We start from the raw sequence: 17,244 nt of genomic DNA, 5'->3' as shown, positions 1-17,244 counted from the left end.
TATCTATCTATCTATCTATCTATCTATCTATCTATCTTTACCATAGATGGATGTTTTCTTTCAATGGTTAGCCTTTCTTTTCTTCCTCTGGGCTGCTACCCTGCTTCATTCTGCCACTGAGAATGAATAACTAAGTAGCTAATAATTGTATAAAAATGAATAAATGAATAATTGAATCCCTAATAACTGACCCTACATCTCGTTCTTAAACTATTGTTGTATTTTGGGGGTATTCGACCGTCCTTCTTCACCATTTCACTACCATCCTTTAAGGGTTTCCTTCCAGTCCATGGAATTAATGCCAATCTATAGCTATTCTGTTGAGCTTTTAGATATATAAATACCTCATGTGAAGATCCTTGGCTTTTTTTCCATGTTTTTATTTTGCTCTTGTTTTTGTTTTGTAGCCAACACTGTCATTGAACTCCCAACCCACTTCTTGCCTCGGCTTCCTGAGTGCAGGCCATGCCACCACATCTGACTTGTTTTGCTACATTTGTAAGACCAGTACTTTCTTAGTAGAGAATTCTATAAGAGATGAATACATTTTCAGCCTCTACTTGATAAAAAGATATGTTGACCTGTTTTTAAAAGCTCCTTGATTATATGTAAACATCATACATGGCCTCTCGTTCTTCCATGTGATATTTCTATTGCTTAGAAACCTAAAAGCAGGCCATATGGTGTTTAAAATGCTTTCCCTAAATGTATAATGAGGAATCAATATTCAGGATTTTAGATTTATGAACAGAGTACATATGCCAGTGGCAGACTTTCTGCCTTCTTTTCCTTTCCTATACTTTGTTTGCTTTTTTTTTTTTCTTCCTCTACTTGATATAGAAGAAGGTAGAGTCTAAAGAAAGACTCAAGTAGAGGAAGGTGGAGATGTCAATTCGAGAGTTGACTGAAAGAGATGACCTAGACTGCGTACTTAGAGAAGTCAATGAAGGACTTTGAAGGAAGTGACAGTTGGATAGGAAGGGCATATCAGTATGTTGTCAGAAGCCAGAGGAAGTAACTCAAAGGGAAGAGAGTAGTTCCCTCTTACATATCAATTTAATATTTATGGCAAATTTGAATAAAATATGGACTAAAGGTTGTCCAATAAACTTGATAAGAGATTTTGTCTGTACTTAATTCCTTCACAGAGTCCCACCAATATGATGTAAAAAAATAAGGAACAGGAATTGTAGGCTGTTTTAGATACCTCCTTTAAGAGTTGTGACTTTAAAGAAAACCAGAGATATGGGTAGTAGGTTAAAACTTTAAATTGTAGATGACCATACTTTAGATAGTGGGTAATATATAAATATTTTAAAGCCAATATTAATAATACATAGAGAAAGAGGCAGAGAGTGCAGAGGAGAGAGGCATAACCACAGGAGAGAACTTCTGGTGCCTGTGGGAATGAGTGCAGGTACTGCATAGCTGGACCCGCTAGCTGAAGACACCTGTGTGAATCCTTCTTCCATAACATAAGTAGACCATATTTATGTGTGGTTGTCATATCAGTTCAGATGGTTGAAAGATGAAGTAGTTCTCATCAGATAAGATCTGAGAAATGATTCGAGTCCTGGATGAAGGTGAAAACATTTAAGGGACAAGAAAAGCTGTAAGCTAGTTCCTTAAAAGGCTGGAGACCAAAGCTTCGAATATTTGCCTGTTTAACCCATGGGCTGCCAAGCGTTCATGTGCTCCAAACATCTCACGAGGAGTCTGTGTCTGGATGTGTACCAAGCACTGTTTCTTCCATTGCTCACCATGTTGCTTTAGCCCTCACTCACCATTATCTTTGTACTCTGAGTTAGACACCGTTCCTCTTACTCTCCAGCTAACTTATGCATTTATACATTAATGTATTTTATTTTGCACTTTCATGTCTGTGTGAGGGAAGACAAAGTTCCAAAATTTTGTTTTGTTTTAGTTTGGTTTTTTGAGACAAGGTTTCCTTGTGTAGCCCTGGCTGTCCCTAGAACTCATTTGCTAGATCAGACTGGCCTCAAATTCATAGAGATCCATCTACCTCTATCTCCAAAGTGCTGGGATTAAAGAAGGCATGCACCATCACTGCCCAGCTTTTTTCTTTTTCTTTCTTTCCTTTTTCTTTTTCTTGTTTGTTTGGACAAACTTCCGAATATTTTCAAGAAAAGTGAAAGCTAAAAATCTTACTTTTGTTCTCTGCAGTTTTTGTATTGTTTTAAAAATAAAAAACAATAGCTGGAGAGATGGCTCAGCAGTTAAGAGCACTGCCTGCTCTTCCAGAGGTCCTGAGTTCAATTCCCAGCAATCACATGGTGGCTTACAACCATCTGTAACGGGATCCAATGCCCTCTTCTGGTGGGTCTGAAGATAGTGATGGTGTACTCATATACATATAATAAATAAATATATCTTTAAAAATGAAAACAAACCTTTTCAGATGCAAATTTGTGGTTATTGGAGACTAATAAATAAAACCATTTCAATTTTTTGAGCTTTATGAAGTTTTTAAGTACTCAACTCACTGTAGACTTCAGACAATTTGTTTCTTCATAGGATTTTATTCTTATTGTACAAACCAATTTATGAGTAATATTCAGCTTCAAAAGCCCAAATAAAAATGCCAAGGGAAAAAAAATGAGGAGTAAAAAGCTAACACAGGACTTGAAAGGGATTTTTACAATGACCTAACATTGACATTACCCACCTCCTCTATTTACTAGTTATTTCCTAAGAACCACAATATTTTTGCAGTAAAGTATTATCTCAATCTTAATAATTAGTACTAAAAATATTATTTACATAATTTTAGTGTCTTTCCCCCCAAATTGGAATAGCCATGATCATATTTAGTGTTTGCTAAAGGAATATAGATACTACCCCCCAAAATTATCAGTGTTCACTGTGTAAAGGATAGACACGAGGTACTGACATCGTGAATGCTTATTCCATGTCTTCCTCTTCCATGTTGGTCTGCTCTAGGTCATGTATCTCTCTTTCTGGTAGTAATCCATATTCATTTAGGAAAGACTCCACATCTGCAGCAAAAAATTCTTCGGCAAATTGTTCAGCAACACTAATAAAATTGCTGATGAGTTCCCCACCTTTGTATACGAGCAAGGTAGGGAGTACGTCTGAGGAAAAGCGCTCCCCAGCTCCAGTATTACAAGCTCTTATTTTACAGAACTTGACCATTGGGTACTCTGCTGCGAGGCAGGCTAAGCTGCTGTTGAGTGCATCACAGCCTCTGACACCATCCTCGTAAATGTTAACCACGATCGTGGTGACCTTCTGCTCCTTCTCGATGGTTTCCAGGAATTGCTCCCCTGTTTCCAGCTCATACACAAACCCATACCTAGGCCCAAAACTCAGCTTCTGATGCATATCCTGCATGCACTGTCTACGGTATTTGCGAAGGCAACTCTCATCTTCTTTGTCTTTATGAATTAGTTCATATTCTTGAATACTCATCTGAGAACACATGAAAGAAATAACAGAGATGATTCAATGAGGAATGCTTCATCTTTAGATGCATCAAACTCATTCTCAAGTCTAGAAGCTTTTACTTGTTGACCTTTCTTCTTAGACCACGCCTTACCTGCTTTAACATAGCCTTTTCATTTAAGCACTGGCTCAAAGGCTACTTCCAGGACCCTTACTCTACATTTTATTTGTTTTTATTTTCATTGAAATAAGTACCATTGGAGCTTATATTATATATTCAATTAACTAATTAATTAATTAATGTTCCGTGTCAGCAGTTTTTTTTTTTCTGATTATAGGCACTACCTAGATCTGCTGACTCAGAAGCTGAAAGGGTGAGGCTGAATTGTCTGTGTTTTAACAAGCCCTCCAGGTTATTCTTTACCACTGGGCTACATTTTATTGTGGTTAGAACATCAAATTATCTTAATACCCTTTCACAATGTGGACTCCATTATTAATATAGTTGATTAATATAGTTAATCACCTCTTAATTCTCAACCAAGAAAAAAATAGACATAAAGGAATGATGCAGTCTAGTGTCATATGGCTTGCTGAAAGGTGTGGAGTGGCCGAGAAACTTGGAAGCTGGCATCTGGGGAGCCTAAGGACCGTAGTCACCTGTAGCATCCTCTTCATCACGTAACCCTTGAACTACATCTGCTGACTTTTATATGATTTGTTTCTGCCTCTTGTATGTTTTCCTAATATTCCCAATTCTTTTTCCCTGGCAATCTACCCTCCCCACTTTCTACCTTTGTGTTTCATTTCTCTTTCTTTTGATATGGTCTTGCTCTATAGCCCAGGCTAGCCTTGAACTCAAGGTTCTCCCATGTCAACCACCCAAGTGCCACCATGCACCACCATATCTAGGTCTCTTTCCTATTCTAATAGTTTCTCTATGTTAATATTATAATCTCAATTTCATTCTTGTAGTCCTAAAATTATTAAATGTTTTGCATAATTCATAAGCTACTATCTTGGTTCTGCTAGTTCAAGCAACCAAGCCTCATGAATATTGATTTGGAGATACAGTTGAGCATTCCTGTTAGAAGTTGTTCTGTTAATACATGGAGGCAGAGATACTTAGGCATACAGACACATTTCTGAAGCTTCCAGCACAAAATCTTTAATACTAACAATTTAGATTTAATACTATTTTTGTTTTAAAACACTTTTAGAATTTATTTTCCCTTTATAATCTGTAAAACAAATGAAGACATGCTTACAATCTTCCATTTGGAAAATGTGATTGTCTCATCCACACTGCATGATTACTCAGAGAAAGAACCAACTTCTGTCTTCCTTGTTTCACATCGTTAAACTAAAGATCACTACCATGATCTGAAGCCATGGGCCTGGGCACATTTCTGTTCATAGTCTTTTAACTCAGTAAACTCCCATATAAACTGATTCAGTGATAAATAATCTACTGGAATGATCTCCCAAAAATGAAAATCTCTTAATTTCTTTCTTTATTATCATCATTAATCTTGATATACAAATATGACATATTTATATGCTATTTTTGGAGATTTAGAAATGAACTAAAATTTTTAAAGGATATAAAATACCAATATTCTACCAATTTACTATTCAAATACTCTTCATCAACATTTTAGAGGTCATCTTTGACTCTATCTCTTTATGACACAGACACACACATGCATAACTAAGACTCTTGCAATGCTGTCTTTTTTAGCATTGAGCTTCTGCTTATCTCCTTCCTTCTCTTTCCCGGCAATCCTATTCTTCTAGACTATGAATATTCTCAATCCAGTGAATGTCTCTCTACTTCTCTGCATACAGATTCACGTGCCTATAATCATGCAGGAACAAAAGCACACAACTGTGTCTTTTGTTGCCCTAAAGAATGGAATAGTTCATATAATTTAAAATTATCTCTCTATATATTTTTAAATTCTATATTTTGTTTTCTCATTTTTCTAAACTTCCTCTAGAACAGTTCATATATTCATAACCCATTCTTTTGATTCCCACATGTGTTTCTTAGTATAGAATACCTTGTTGTTTACAGTATTCACTTTGTATTACTCTAAAGTGATTCTCTTGAGCCACTTAGACTAAGAAATGCAGAGCATATAACCTGTCTTTTCTCCTCTTACCTTTCTGCTCATTCTTTCTTTTGAGTCTTTGTCATCTCTATTCTGAGGAGAGGACATTTGTCTGAGGATCTCTTTCTTGCTGGGTGGGATTGAATCACCATCTTCACTTTCCAATTTAAACTTTCTCCAATCATGTATTACTCCTTTGGGTCCTGAAATACATTTTAAAACATTTTTCTCATTATTCTCAAAAATACTGCTTACATGAGTGGGAGAGATGATTTAGAGGTTAAGAGTACTGGCTGTTCTTCCAGAGGTCCTGAGTTTAATTTCCAGCAACCACATGGTGGTTCATAACCTTCTTTAATGAGTTCTGGTGCCCTCTTCTGGCAAGTAGACATACATGCAGGCAGAACATTATATACATAATTAATAAATCTTTAAAAAATATTGTTTTCACAATTGAAATTTGTATAAGTGTTGCTGTGAGAAAACTTGTCATCCTCTGCACCAGAAACAAACACTTTGTTTAGGCTAAAAATATTGTTTTACAGACTAGTTCATAAAAATCATCTCCAAGATTAACTTTATTAGATGGCCAAGACTGTGGTACAAATCTTTCTGAAACATCTGTAATAGTTAAAATCAAATGATGTGCTTTGAACTACTTACAAAAGTTTAGAGGTAAAAATATTTAAAAGTTGGAATATATAAAAGCAACCAGAATTTTAGAAAATCAGTACTCAATACATAAGAAAAATGCTTTTGCAGTTCATGATCATTGACTCTACACCGTTAAAGGAGCCTGGAGTTACTGGAGGAGCAACACTGACAATGGCACCTAACACAACCTGTGGAAAACAGTAACTGACTTCAGCTAATGAAGCTAAAGTGATGCCTATTATTACACAACCAACCAGTTCCTTTTGAGAGCCCAAGAATCACTGAGAAATACAGAAAGAATAGAGTTTTAAAGTTTAAAAAAATTTAAAGAGAGTGCCAAGGATATCACTCAATTGTTGGGTGAGTTCCTTATATGTATGAGGCTCTGCCATAACACATAGAAAAATTATTGAAATCACATATTTGGAATTACAACACTTGGTTCTTGAGAAACAATGCTTTGGCAAAAGTCTTAAATTCTTCAAAGCATGCAATATTAATAGAGCTACCCATACTAAAGCTTAGTCTTGTCTCCCATTAATACAATATTCTACATTTGGGTGTATTCTTTCTCTCTCACATTGTATGTCATATTGTATATTCATTTATAATATAGATTGTATAAATTTAAATAAAATGACTACAGCTGATTTTTTTTAAAATTTAGGCAACCACATTTTTATTTTCATTTTTCTATTTTTCTCGGGAAGAGCAGCAAGTGCTCTTAACCACTGAACAACCTCTCACCCCAAGAGTCAACATCTCTTCCTCTTCCTTTTCTTTTTAATATAGAGCACAGTAAATTATTATGAATGTCTGTACAATTTAGTTAGTGATTGTTGATAGGTAGTATTGTTTCCTCATTTTTCTATCACATATGATGTTGAATGAGGCATCTTATAATCATTTTTTTATCTTATCTGTCAAGTGTAAGTGAAATGCCTTAGGTTGAAGGACATGCCTCTTCCTGAGTGTGATGGTGCTAACTGCCCTTGCAGAGGTCAAACCACTTTGATTTGTACTCCTCCAGTGCTTCATTCAGAGGATGTCTTAAATTTACAGGTTTTCTACTTCTGTGGGGAAAAAAAAATGCATCTGACCAAAGTTATGTCTGTGTCTTTTTTAGGTTATTTTTCTCTGGGAATCTTTTGCCCACTGTGATAGTTAGTATTGATCATCAATTTGATATGATCTATAATCATATAAGAGATAAGCCTCTAAGCATGTCTGTAAGGGCTTATTTAGTTGAGTTAATTGAGGTGGGAAGACAAACCTTAACTATGGGCATCATCATTCCATGGTCTGAGGTCCTGGAGAAAGGTAAGTAAGCATTACCATTCACTTTGTTCTGCCTCCTATGTGTGGATACACTGGACCAGCTGCCTTAAGTGCCTGGTCTTGACATCCCCACCATGATGACTGTACCTAGAACTGGGAGCAATCATGAACTCTTCCTTCCTTAAGTTGTTTACGTCTGGATATTTCATCACAGCAACACAAAATCATATCAAATAACGAGTACATCCACTATTGTATTTGGTTGCTGTTTGATTTATTATTTGTAGACATTCTTAATATATAAAAATATTAATTTGTTGTCTGTTGGATGGTACACATTTCTCCTAAGTATGTTAAATTTTTCCCTTAATATTTTCTCCTGATAATGTTTACCAGACAATGGGCATTTTCTTTGTTTCTTTCCCTTTCTGTGCACCTGCTCATTCTCTCCCTCCATTTACTTCCTTCACTCCGTCCCTCCTCCTGTAATCCCTGTTTCCTTCCAGCAAACTGACCTGGCTTTTCTCTTACAATTCTTTTTGCTTATTTCATACTTAGAAAGATACTTTTTTACCATAGCTATTATTAAATAAATTTCCATATACTTATTCTGGTTCTAGTGCGAATTCATTCAAACTTATGACTGAATTCAAAAGTTCCAATCTATGCTTACAGATTTGGGAAGTAATTGTGACATAGATTCTCTGCTGTCAAAAGGCTTCTGAATGTAAACCTTAAGTTATAGCACTTAACATTTAAGCTCTTGATAGTGGCATAAAAATAACGACATACAATTCAACAAGTTAGGAACAGCTCCTTGATGAAATGATGTTTTGGATATTCTGGAGGTAGACTGATTCAAACGTTCTTTATTAGACTCTTGTTTTTCATATTCAAAAAGCTAAACTTAAGTATTACTTACTTTTGATCACTAATATATATTTATATAGCGTGTACTAAGGAAGGTAGTAGTTTGTACCTTATTAAATTGTAGATCAAGAAGTCTTATGATACCAGAATAGCAGGAAATTATCAACAATTTGTGTTTTTTTTTCAAACTCTTTTATAATGAACTAACAACTGATCTTGGGTCATTTCATTTTGAGCTAATTTATTTAGTCAAATATTTTAAAATTATTCTTCCTGACTAGATGAAGATATTACTTCAATTACAATAATATTCTCTGGAAGAATAGGAGATATGTCTAGATTTGATCTTACTTCAATAATTATGTTTTCTCTGCACTTTACTTACCTGTGTGTGTGGCCTGTCCTTCAAAGTCTTCCTCTAAGCTTTGGCTTGCGGCTTCTTCCATTTTATGCATTGGGTTTGGTGCAGTCTGTATGATGAAAAAAAACCAGTAAGACTGATAATCTCTGGAATACACATGGAAGCACATACACATCCTTAAATACATGTGCATGTATTCATCATCCTCTGATGTCCCCCTATGGATTACATGTTTTCACTATGGGAAAGAGTGTTTTGAATGTTTCTATCTGCATTGTAAGAGGACATTGATTTAGCAAATGCTACTAAAGATGTTTAGATAATTTGTACTTTGTCTTTTAAAGGTTTATGTTTGCATTTTGGATTTAGGTACTTTGGTGAACACTACTGGTTAATACATTCCTTATTTTTATTACTACTTGTCAAAAGATTTCACAAGGCTCTATGCCAATATCTCCTATAATTAGGTAGCATGTTTACTGTCTTAGTGTTCTATTGCTGTGAAGAAACAGCAGGAGCAGGGCAACACTTACAAAACAAAAGCACTTAATTGGGGGCTTGCTTACAGTTCCAGATGTTTAGTCCATTATCATCATGGCTGAAGCATGTAGACAGGTACTAGAACAGTAGCTGAGAGCTACATCATGATCCATAGGTACAAAGATAAAGAAGCTTGGCCTGGCATGGGCTTTTGAAACCTCAAAGCTCACTCCTAGTGACACACTTCTTCCAGCAAAGCCACACCTACTTCAACAAGGCCACACCTCCTAATTGTTCTAATCTTTCTCAAATAGTGCCACGCCCCCTTGATGACTAAGCATTCTGATATATGAGCACTGGGGGCCATTCTTATTCAAACCACCACACTTACTATGAACACTTACTACAGGACTTGCATTTTCCAAGTACCTTATGTGACAAATTTAATTAATGCTCTCCTAGTCCAATGTGGTAGGACATAAGTGATTCCATCTTAAAATTGTGGAAGCTTGAGAAATGTGATTATTTGTCATGAAAGATTAGTAAAGGATTTTAACCTAGACTTTAGGCCTTTAGAGCCTACTGTTAACCATCACACTATTTATTAAAGTAACTAAGTTAGATTCTTCCTATGATTTGAAAAGTACAGCGTATTTAGTATTGAAAAAAGATGCCCTAAGAAGCATTGCTAATCAATACTTAACATCTTTCAATGCTAAAGAGTGAGTTTTGATGTAATGATTGCCCACCAAACAAAGGGAAACAGAAAATAAGCAAATAATTTTCTCATCCCGCTACACTCTCTTGTAATTTTGAGAAGTTAAAATGCTACAGGAACCTCATGGCCAATTACTTCCTCATGCTTAGTTCACAGTGAAATTCAATTTACTTACTTATTTGTCTTTTATCACCTGGACATTTTGGTTTATAAACACTCGTTTGTTCCCTAAAGGATGCATGGAGTTGTGATTGCTCTGAAACTTCCATTGGGAAGCTCTGTAACACTGGATATACCAAGTGCCTTAACATTTTCTCTTGTCTCTTTGTAACGTCAGTTTTAAACACTGATGTTTTCCAGTCTGGACTGTAATTCCTTCTTAGCTTTTGTTGATTTATGCTTCAGTATTAGAGTTGCTTTCTTTACTGCTTATCTTGACTCTTTTTGTGCCTTAACTTGTGACAAGTTTTGGGCTGATCCTGGAATTCTGTTTCCTTTATTACAATCCCTAACAGAATCATCTGAGAGCAAAAATCTTTGCTGCCTTGGTTTCCCATTTGAACAACAACAACAACAACAACAACAACAACAAAAAGCTTTTAAATAAGCTATTAGGATTCTAGGATATTTATATAGTTATAAGTATAATTAAGAATGATGAATTTGTAATAATGTACAGAGAATTGGCTGGTGTTCAAACTCCATGAGGAGTGCAATTTCTGTACATTTGCAATTAGAAATATTGGATTTATTTAGCTATTTAAAAATAGTGAATTTGAATGCTTTTATTAAATAAAAAAAGAATAACAGAAAAAGGAAAAATGAAAGGGAAATAAGTAAATACTGTTAGTTTAAGAAAAGAAATGCAATGACTACAATTATTTAAAACCATTTTTATTTCTAAAGGATCATGAACTATTTTTGCTTCAAAGTAAAAGCAAAGAATAAAGAACTTGAAACTTAGTTTATTATTCCAATTGTCCCTTAAGTCCTAGAAAAAAATTGATAACTTAAGTAGCCTTTTCTTTTGCAAGAGTAGATTATTAATCTGGCTAGCTACAATTCTAAATAAATATGTATAAAGCTAAGAATATTTAAAATAATTGTACTTCAAATGTTGAAGAGACAGAACTATAGCTTCCTTCTTGGTTTATTCTTAATAAAACAATAGCTTAATTGTCAATCTAGTAGAGAAGAAAGGTTATCCATTTTTAGGCCTATTGATTAAATTAGTGTATACCTAGAATAGACTGTGCTAGACAGTTCTTTGGAATGGGAAGTTTAGCTTAAAAACAAAAATATTTTAGTAAGGTTGTCATTAATGCTAACATATAAGTCAACTGGATTGCCTTTCTTTGAGTTAAGAGTATAAAATTAAAATTTTCTATGGTTTACTGCAAAAAAGTGTAAACAAAATAGAAGAAAAATACTGAAACATGAAAATGTTTGTTTCTAGTGTTCACGATTTCGGAAGTCAAGAGGCGCTTGCTGACAGGAATCTGGTGTGGCTGTTCCTTGGGAGGTCCAGCCAGCAACTGACCAATACAGATGTGGATGCTTGGAGCCAACCATCAGACTGAGCTCGGGGACCCAATGGGGGAGCTGGTGGAAGGACTGCAGGAGTGGAGGGGGATTGTAACCCCATAGGAAGAACAACATAGGCTGGCCCGACTACCCAGTGCTCCCGGAGACTAGACCACCAACCAAGGAGTGTACAGGGAGGGATCCATGACTCCAGATACATATGTAGCAGAAGATGGCCTTGTCTGACCGTAATGGGAGGGGAGGCCCTTGGTCCTGTGTAGGTATGATGCCCAGCGTAGGGGGATGCTGAAGTGGTGGGGTAGAAGAGGGTGGGTGGGTGGGGGAGTACCCTCATGGAGGCATAGGGGAGGGGAGAGAGAATAGACGTGGGATGGGGGTTTGTGTAGGGGTAACCGGGAAGTGGGATATCATTTGAGATGTAAATGAATGGAATGATTAATAAAAAAAAAGTAAAAAAAAAGGTTAAAAAAGACAGCATAAACAGAATATTATTCACTATGGATAAGTTTATCTACATTCATAACAATCCCCCCTCTAACCCCCTCCTCTATGACTTGCTGGTTATCTCAAATAATCTATCTTAATAAATTTACATTAGCACTATATAAGTAGTTACATTTGTATTCAAAAATAATGTATCCTGATATACAGAAAATAAATATTTTCTAAACAAGACCTGAACAATGACAATGCCAGTTACTATATCAATTGTAAAAGGGGGAAATAACATAAGGCCCTACCCCTAGGTAAAGAGCTATAGGAAGTTAATGACTGCTAAGAAAAATTAGTCTTCTACAGGAACAAGCCCCCTGATATATACTAATCCGATTTAGTAGTTTCTATGTATCTCTCTATGATCTATCTATCTATCTATCCATCTATCTATCATCTGTCTATCTATCACAGTTTAAGATCGCCCATGAAGCTGAGAGGGAATGGGGAGACATAGACATAAGAGGAGCTGGAGAGGGGAGAGGGTGGGATTGAAATGATGTAAATGCAGTAATTATGTATGAAATTCTCAAAAAATAATAAAAATGTGTTTAAAAGAAAATAAATGTTTTACATGACTGTTATATAAATTAAAATGTATTTTACGTATTGTTAATTTAAAGAGTCAGCATTTGAGCCAAGCAGTGGTAGTGTATGCCTTTAGTCAGTCCTAGTACTCAGGAGGCAGAGGCCAGCAGATCTCTGAGTTCTAAGCCAGCCTGGGCTACAGAGTGAGTTCCAGGACAGCTAGGTCTACACAGAGAAACTCTGTCTTAAACAAAACAAAACAAAACAAAACAAAACAAACAAAACAAAACAACAAAACCAACATTTGGCTCGAAATGGTATTACGAGTAATGGTTGATTTTTACATAACAATGATAAAAGTCTTTAGATGCCAGTGAGAATGTTTTCATGTGACTGAAAATTGATGTTAAAATGGACCAAGAAGACAGAAAACAAATGTTGACTTCATCAACATTTATTGAAAGTCTGAAAGAGTTACTGTGTTTTTCATCTTAGTGAGATGTAAAAATCTATGACCCTGATTCTTTTTAATGTTGGGCTGTTAGAATACTGTCTGTTTGCTTGCTTGCTTCCTTGTTTTTTGATTTTGAGACAGGGTCTCATGCATTCCAGATTAGCCTGGAACTTGATCTGTAGCTAAGGACTATCTTGAACTTTTGCTCTTCTTGTCTTTTATCTTCCCCTGACTGCTGTAATTACAAGCAAGTGCTACTATACCTGGTGTATAACTTGAGACCAGGGCTTCCTGTATAGCAGGCAAGCAGTCTACTGACTGAACTATAATTCCTATTATACTTATTTAATTAATAAAAATTTAAATGTATTAACTAGCTGTGATAGAACCAAAGAACTACGTTTGTCTGTCCATCTATTTGTTTGTTTATGTGCAAGTTTGTGGTGTGTCCATCAAAGGTAGTGTACTCACTTGTATACGTTACATATGTGGAAGCACAAGTTGACATCTGACTGTTTTTCTTTTATTTCACTTGCTTAAGGAGCCCTGTGATTGGCCTTTCTGTGGCCACCCTCCCTCACTGCTGGCATTATAGATGTCCTCCACCACTGCTATCCTTTTGATTAAGTGTGTGCCAGGGATCTGAACTCATGTCTTTATATTTATGCTGCAAGCATTTTAACCATGGATTCATCTCTCCAATCTTTGAAGAACAGTTATTTAGTAAGGTGGCTGAAACTAGCAAAAGTGTGAGGTGGATAAAATTCATAACTTCCCCTTTTCTCTTTACTGTCGTAAGAAAGTTGGATTTCATGCCACATTCTATGTTCCAGGAGAGTCACATTGCATCCAAGCACCCTTGTCGCTCCTCCTGTTCTCCCCTTTTCCGTCTCTAGTTATATATCTCCTATGTGTCTGCTTCGATCTTCCAAGGTGACTGTGAGCTAATCTGATCAACTAAGCCAGGCTAATGTTCTCACCAATATTAATGAGTTCGTTGAGATATTTAACCCCTGCCACAAATACCTTCTCTGGTGTCATACTGGGCTCCTACAGAAAGCATTTTGTATTTCTGAATAAAATAAGCTACTGGTTGATTGCGTGTGAAATAGGCTTGGCACCACCATGTCAGGTCGTATGAGAATTACTAGGTTTGTGCAGAACTCTTCTTTCAAATCAGAAAGATGGAGGTGATTATTGCCCAAGGCCATATTCTCCTCTGTGTACCAGTCCAGTCCACTGCTATGATCTCAGACTTGGAGGAGATAGGGATAGTGGAACCTGTACCTTTTTGTCAGTATCATTACACAGGAGATTTTATGCCTTATGAATCTCTGTGAATCTTTAAAAATCACACTCTAATTTATTTGTATGTATCTTTTCCTCAAAAGAAGAACTCGACTTTCTGTGGACCATGCATTTAGGTGCTGTGAATGGGAGTGCACATAGTGCCTAGCACTTGAACACAGATTTAAGTCTAGCTCGGCCAGCCGTTAGCTAATGTGACCTTGGGCAAATCACTAAAACTCTAGTTGCTTTAGTTTTTCATTCCTAAAACTGAGAGTAATAATCGTATCTACTTCAAAAAATGTATGGAGAATAGATGCAAAGAATTATGTAAAGCATATAGTATTTAGTATTGGTGACTTAATACATTTTGGGTAAAAATTAATTTGTTAACTAATGAATAATAAAAAATGAAGGATAAGTAAATTTAATAATATATTTAGTCAACCAAATCTAAATTTTATTTAAGAGTCAATGCATACATGTTCTGCTTATATAATTATCTTTTCTATCAAAGATTATGCATGCATGCATGTATACATACACATGTCATACATTTTACCCCTTACCTATATTATATGTTCCTATTTCATTACTGACTGGGTGCTTTATAGCAGTACTTTGATTTATATTTCATAAGCAATATTTGCTGCAAGGCATTTGAGAACATACAAAATAAAAGATTAATCTTGAACGAGGGATATAGCATAATAAAATGTACATGAAATGGCAAGAGGAAATAGGAATGTTGATTTAGCTGGGGTGTGACATAATTATTCTCCAATGGCTTGACCTCCTTATGATTTTGGTAATTGTCAAGTGATTGGTTTCCCTTTCTGTGCTTCCGCCACAGTGTCTCCCTCACACAGCTGCCACCTAAACTCCTCCCTGCATTTCAGTTCATTAAAAAAAATAGGGCTTTGCTTAGAGAGTAAAGACACCCAGTATTTCTGTTGCCATCATGAGTTATCCTAGCTGTTAATTTGTCAATGCACGAGCCTTAGCACTTCATGGTTATCATAATGAGAGTTTTCTTTAAAGGCAAATTACTATATGCAAGAGTGGAATATAAGGCAGTCTTTAAAACAATGACAATGAATTAGAACACTGAACTGAGCAAGTGGTGGAAATTGTTACTGTGCTCTTCTTTGCATACAAAGCATGCCCTTAGCTTATGTACTACTCTTCTCCTGCAGAATCTAGACACATCATGACAACTGATGGAAGACTTGGACATAAGCTTGTGACAGAAACTTCGACATAAGCTGCTGGGGAGAAGATGTTCTTAGCCTCTTCTCTACTCTATAAATAGTGCTGCCTTTTGAACACATGAGCCTGGGAAGGTGGAAGGAGAAGAATGACTTTGGAACAACTTGGATGCCAGGAACACATGGAAAGTAGCAATTTTATATTTGTCAGCCTGTATTATCAGCATAGAAGTTTAATATATGAACTTTTAGAATTAACATGGAATTCCTGTGCTTAATGAAGAGATATCAACACCAGCATTGCTTTTACAATCTTTAGACATTCTCTTGTTCTGGAGAGGATAGAAGTATCACAGCCATCCAAGAAATTCATAAAAGCTATCTTTCTTAGTAATATATATATATATATATATATATATATATATATATTTGTAAACTCATTTATTTCCAGTATATATTGTTTAATTCTGTTATGAATATTATAAATTATTCTTCAGATATTTTGATAGTACTAGAACACAAAATCTAGTCGCTAAACAAAATATTTTGTCAAAACTTGACAATTCTCAATTTGATAAATTAGATGATCTATGGAGTAAATTACACAATAATGTGATTTCATGTATCATGTATAATGGGTATATATATACATATATATGCATCTATATATTTAAAATGAGCACTGTAGTTAAAAGCTGTTTGTAGTTAATAAATAACTTCATTTTAAAGCAATGGGAAAAACATACTACACTCATTTTCATTACACAAACAGTAAAATTCATTAGTAATGATAATGTTCACTGGGACTAAGTAGAAGGAAAATCAAATCAATCAGAAGAAAAATTTCACATAATTTAGCAAATCTCATCAAGTTCTCGATATTTGTTTAAATAAACATCATTTAGATCTCTTTAAAGTTTTAGACATTTGAAGTAGGTATTTTTTATCTCCACTTTAAAGTATTAAAAAAAGAAACAACAGCCTGAAGTGTGTCCTGTTATCCAAAAGCCTTAAAGCACACTTTTGACTGTTTTATCCAACAGTCTGCCAAGCCTTAGCATTACTGAAAAGGCTTTTGTGTTGAGCGACATGCTGCTTTTAATGTGCTAAGAGCCAGGTTCTCAAACACAAAGGGAAAGGCACCATCCTTTCTTCCCTTCAGTTCTTCTTGCACTCAAAGGAGAACTGAAGAATTTAAAGTTTCAGAATTAATTCCCTATTTGAGGATTTATATTAAGTATGCAGAATATCAGACCCACACTTGTCTGTTTAATCTGAACTTTGATTAACAGAGATGACAACATAAATGGCTTCAAGAGGAAAACAATAGAGTATGTAATTGTCTTTACAGCATGTTTGATGTTAGTTGGAAATATTTTAAAAGAACACAATAACATATAAATACTGAAATCACAATCTTTTACCCCAAGACAAATTTCTTTTAAAAATATATTATCAAAAACATTACTTGTAGACTCACAGTTTGGGTCTCTGATCCTGGTGTCCTAGATTATGTCCAGTGGGTGAGAATCGCTGTCCGCTGAACTCCTTTGAACTTGGACCAGTTTTAAGCTCAGATTTAAGATCCCTGGATATTGATGATCCTTGCAGAAATAGCTCTGAACATGTAATAGGATTGCTGTAAGAGAATTAACACAGTATATTTGTTAAGAGCAGGGCAAAACAAACTAGCACGCAAAGAGCTCCCAGCGCTGTGTTTACTACAGTCTTTATCGACCTCTTTGTCATTTGAGAAAATGTCTTTCTGAACTCCTGGCATCTATTTTCAGAAATTTCTTGCCATTTTCTAAAAAAACCAACAAAACTACATT

The 17,244-nt window shown here is 35.4% G+C and overlaps 1 protein-coding gene across 1 annotated transcript; it reads right to left on the bottom strand.

Moving 5' to 3' along the window:
* Positions 1-2,520: 2,520 nt before the first annotated feature.
* Positions 2,521-17,019, bottom strand: Pdc (phosducin). Its single transcript, XM_034513619.2, has 4 exons — positions 16,893-17,019; positions 8,725-8,809; positions 5,589-5,740; positions 2,521-3,450 (listed from the first exon to the last, which is right to left on the bottom strand). Exons 2-4 carry the CDS (start codon positions 8,792-8,794, stop codon positions 2,923-2,925), a joined length of 750 nt encoding a protein of 249 aa, XP_034369510.1. The 5' UTR covers positions 8,795-8,809; positions 16,893-17,019; the 3' UTR covers positions 2,521-2,922.
* Between the last annotated feature and the right edge of the window lie 225 nt (positions 17,020-17,244).

This window comes from Arvicanthis niloticus, chromosome 10 (genome assembly GCF_011762505.2).
Source record: "Arvicanthis niloticus isolate mArvNil1 chromosome 10, mArvNil1.pat.X, whole genome shotgun sequence".
NCBI classification, from domain to species: Eukaryota; Metazoa; Chordata; class Mammalia; order Rodentia; family Muridae; genus Arvicanthis; species Arvicanthis niloticus.
Note: the sequence above shows the minus strand (reverse complement) of the source record. Positions and strands in the feature narration are given on the sequence as shown.

Coding starts and splice junctions, on each gene's coding strand:
- Pdc (XM_034513619.2), bottom strand. CDS start 8,794: ATGCATAAAATGGAAGAAGCCGCAAGCCAAAGCTTAGAGGAAGACTTT. Junction 5,741..8,724: donor AGGACAGGCCACACACACAG/GTAAGTAAAGTG, acceptor AATGTATTTCAG/GACCCAAAGGAGTAATACAT. Junction 3,451..5,588: donor AAGAAAGAATGAGCAGAAAG/GTAAGAGGAGAA, acceptor ATGTGTTCTCAG/ATGAGTATTCAAGAATATGA.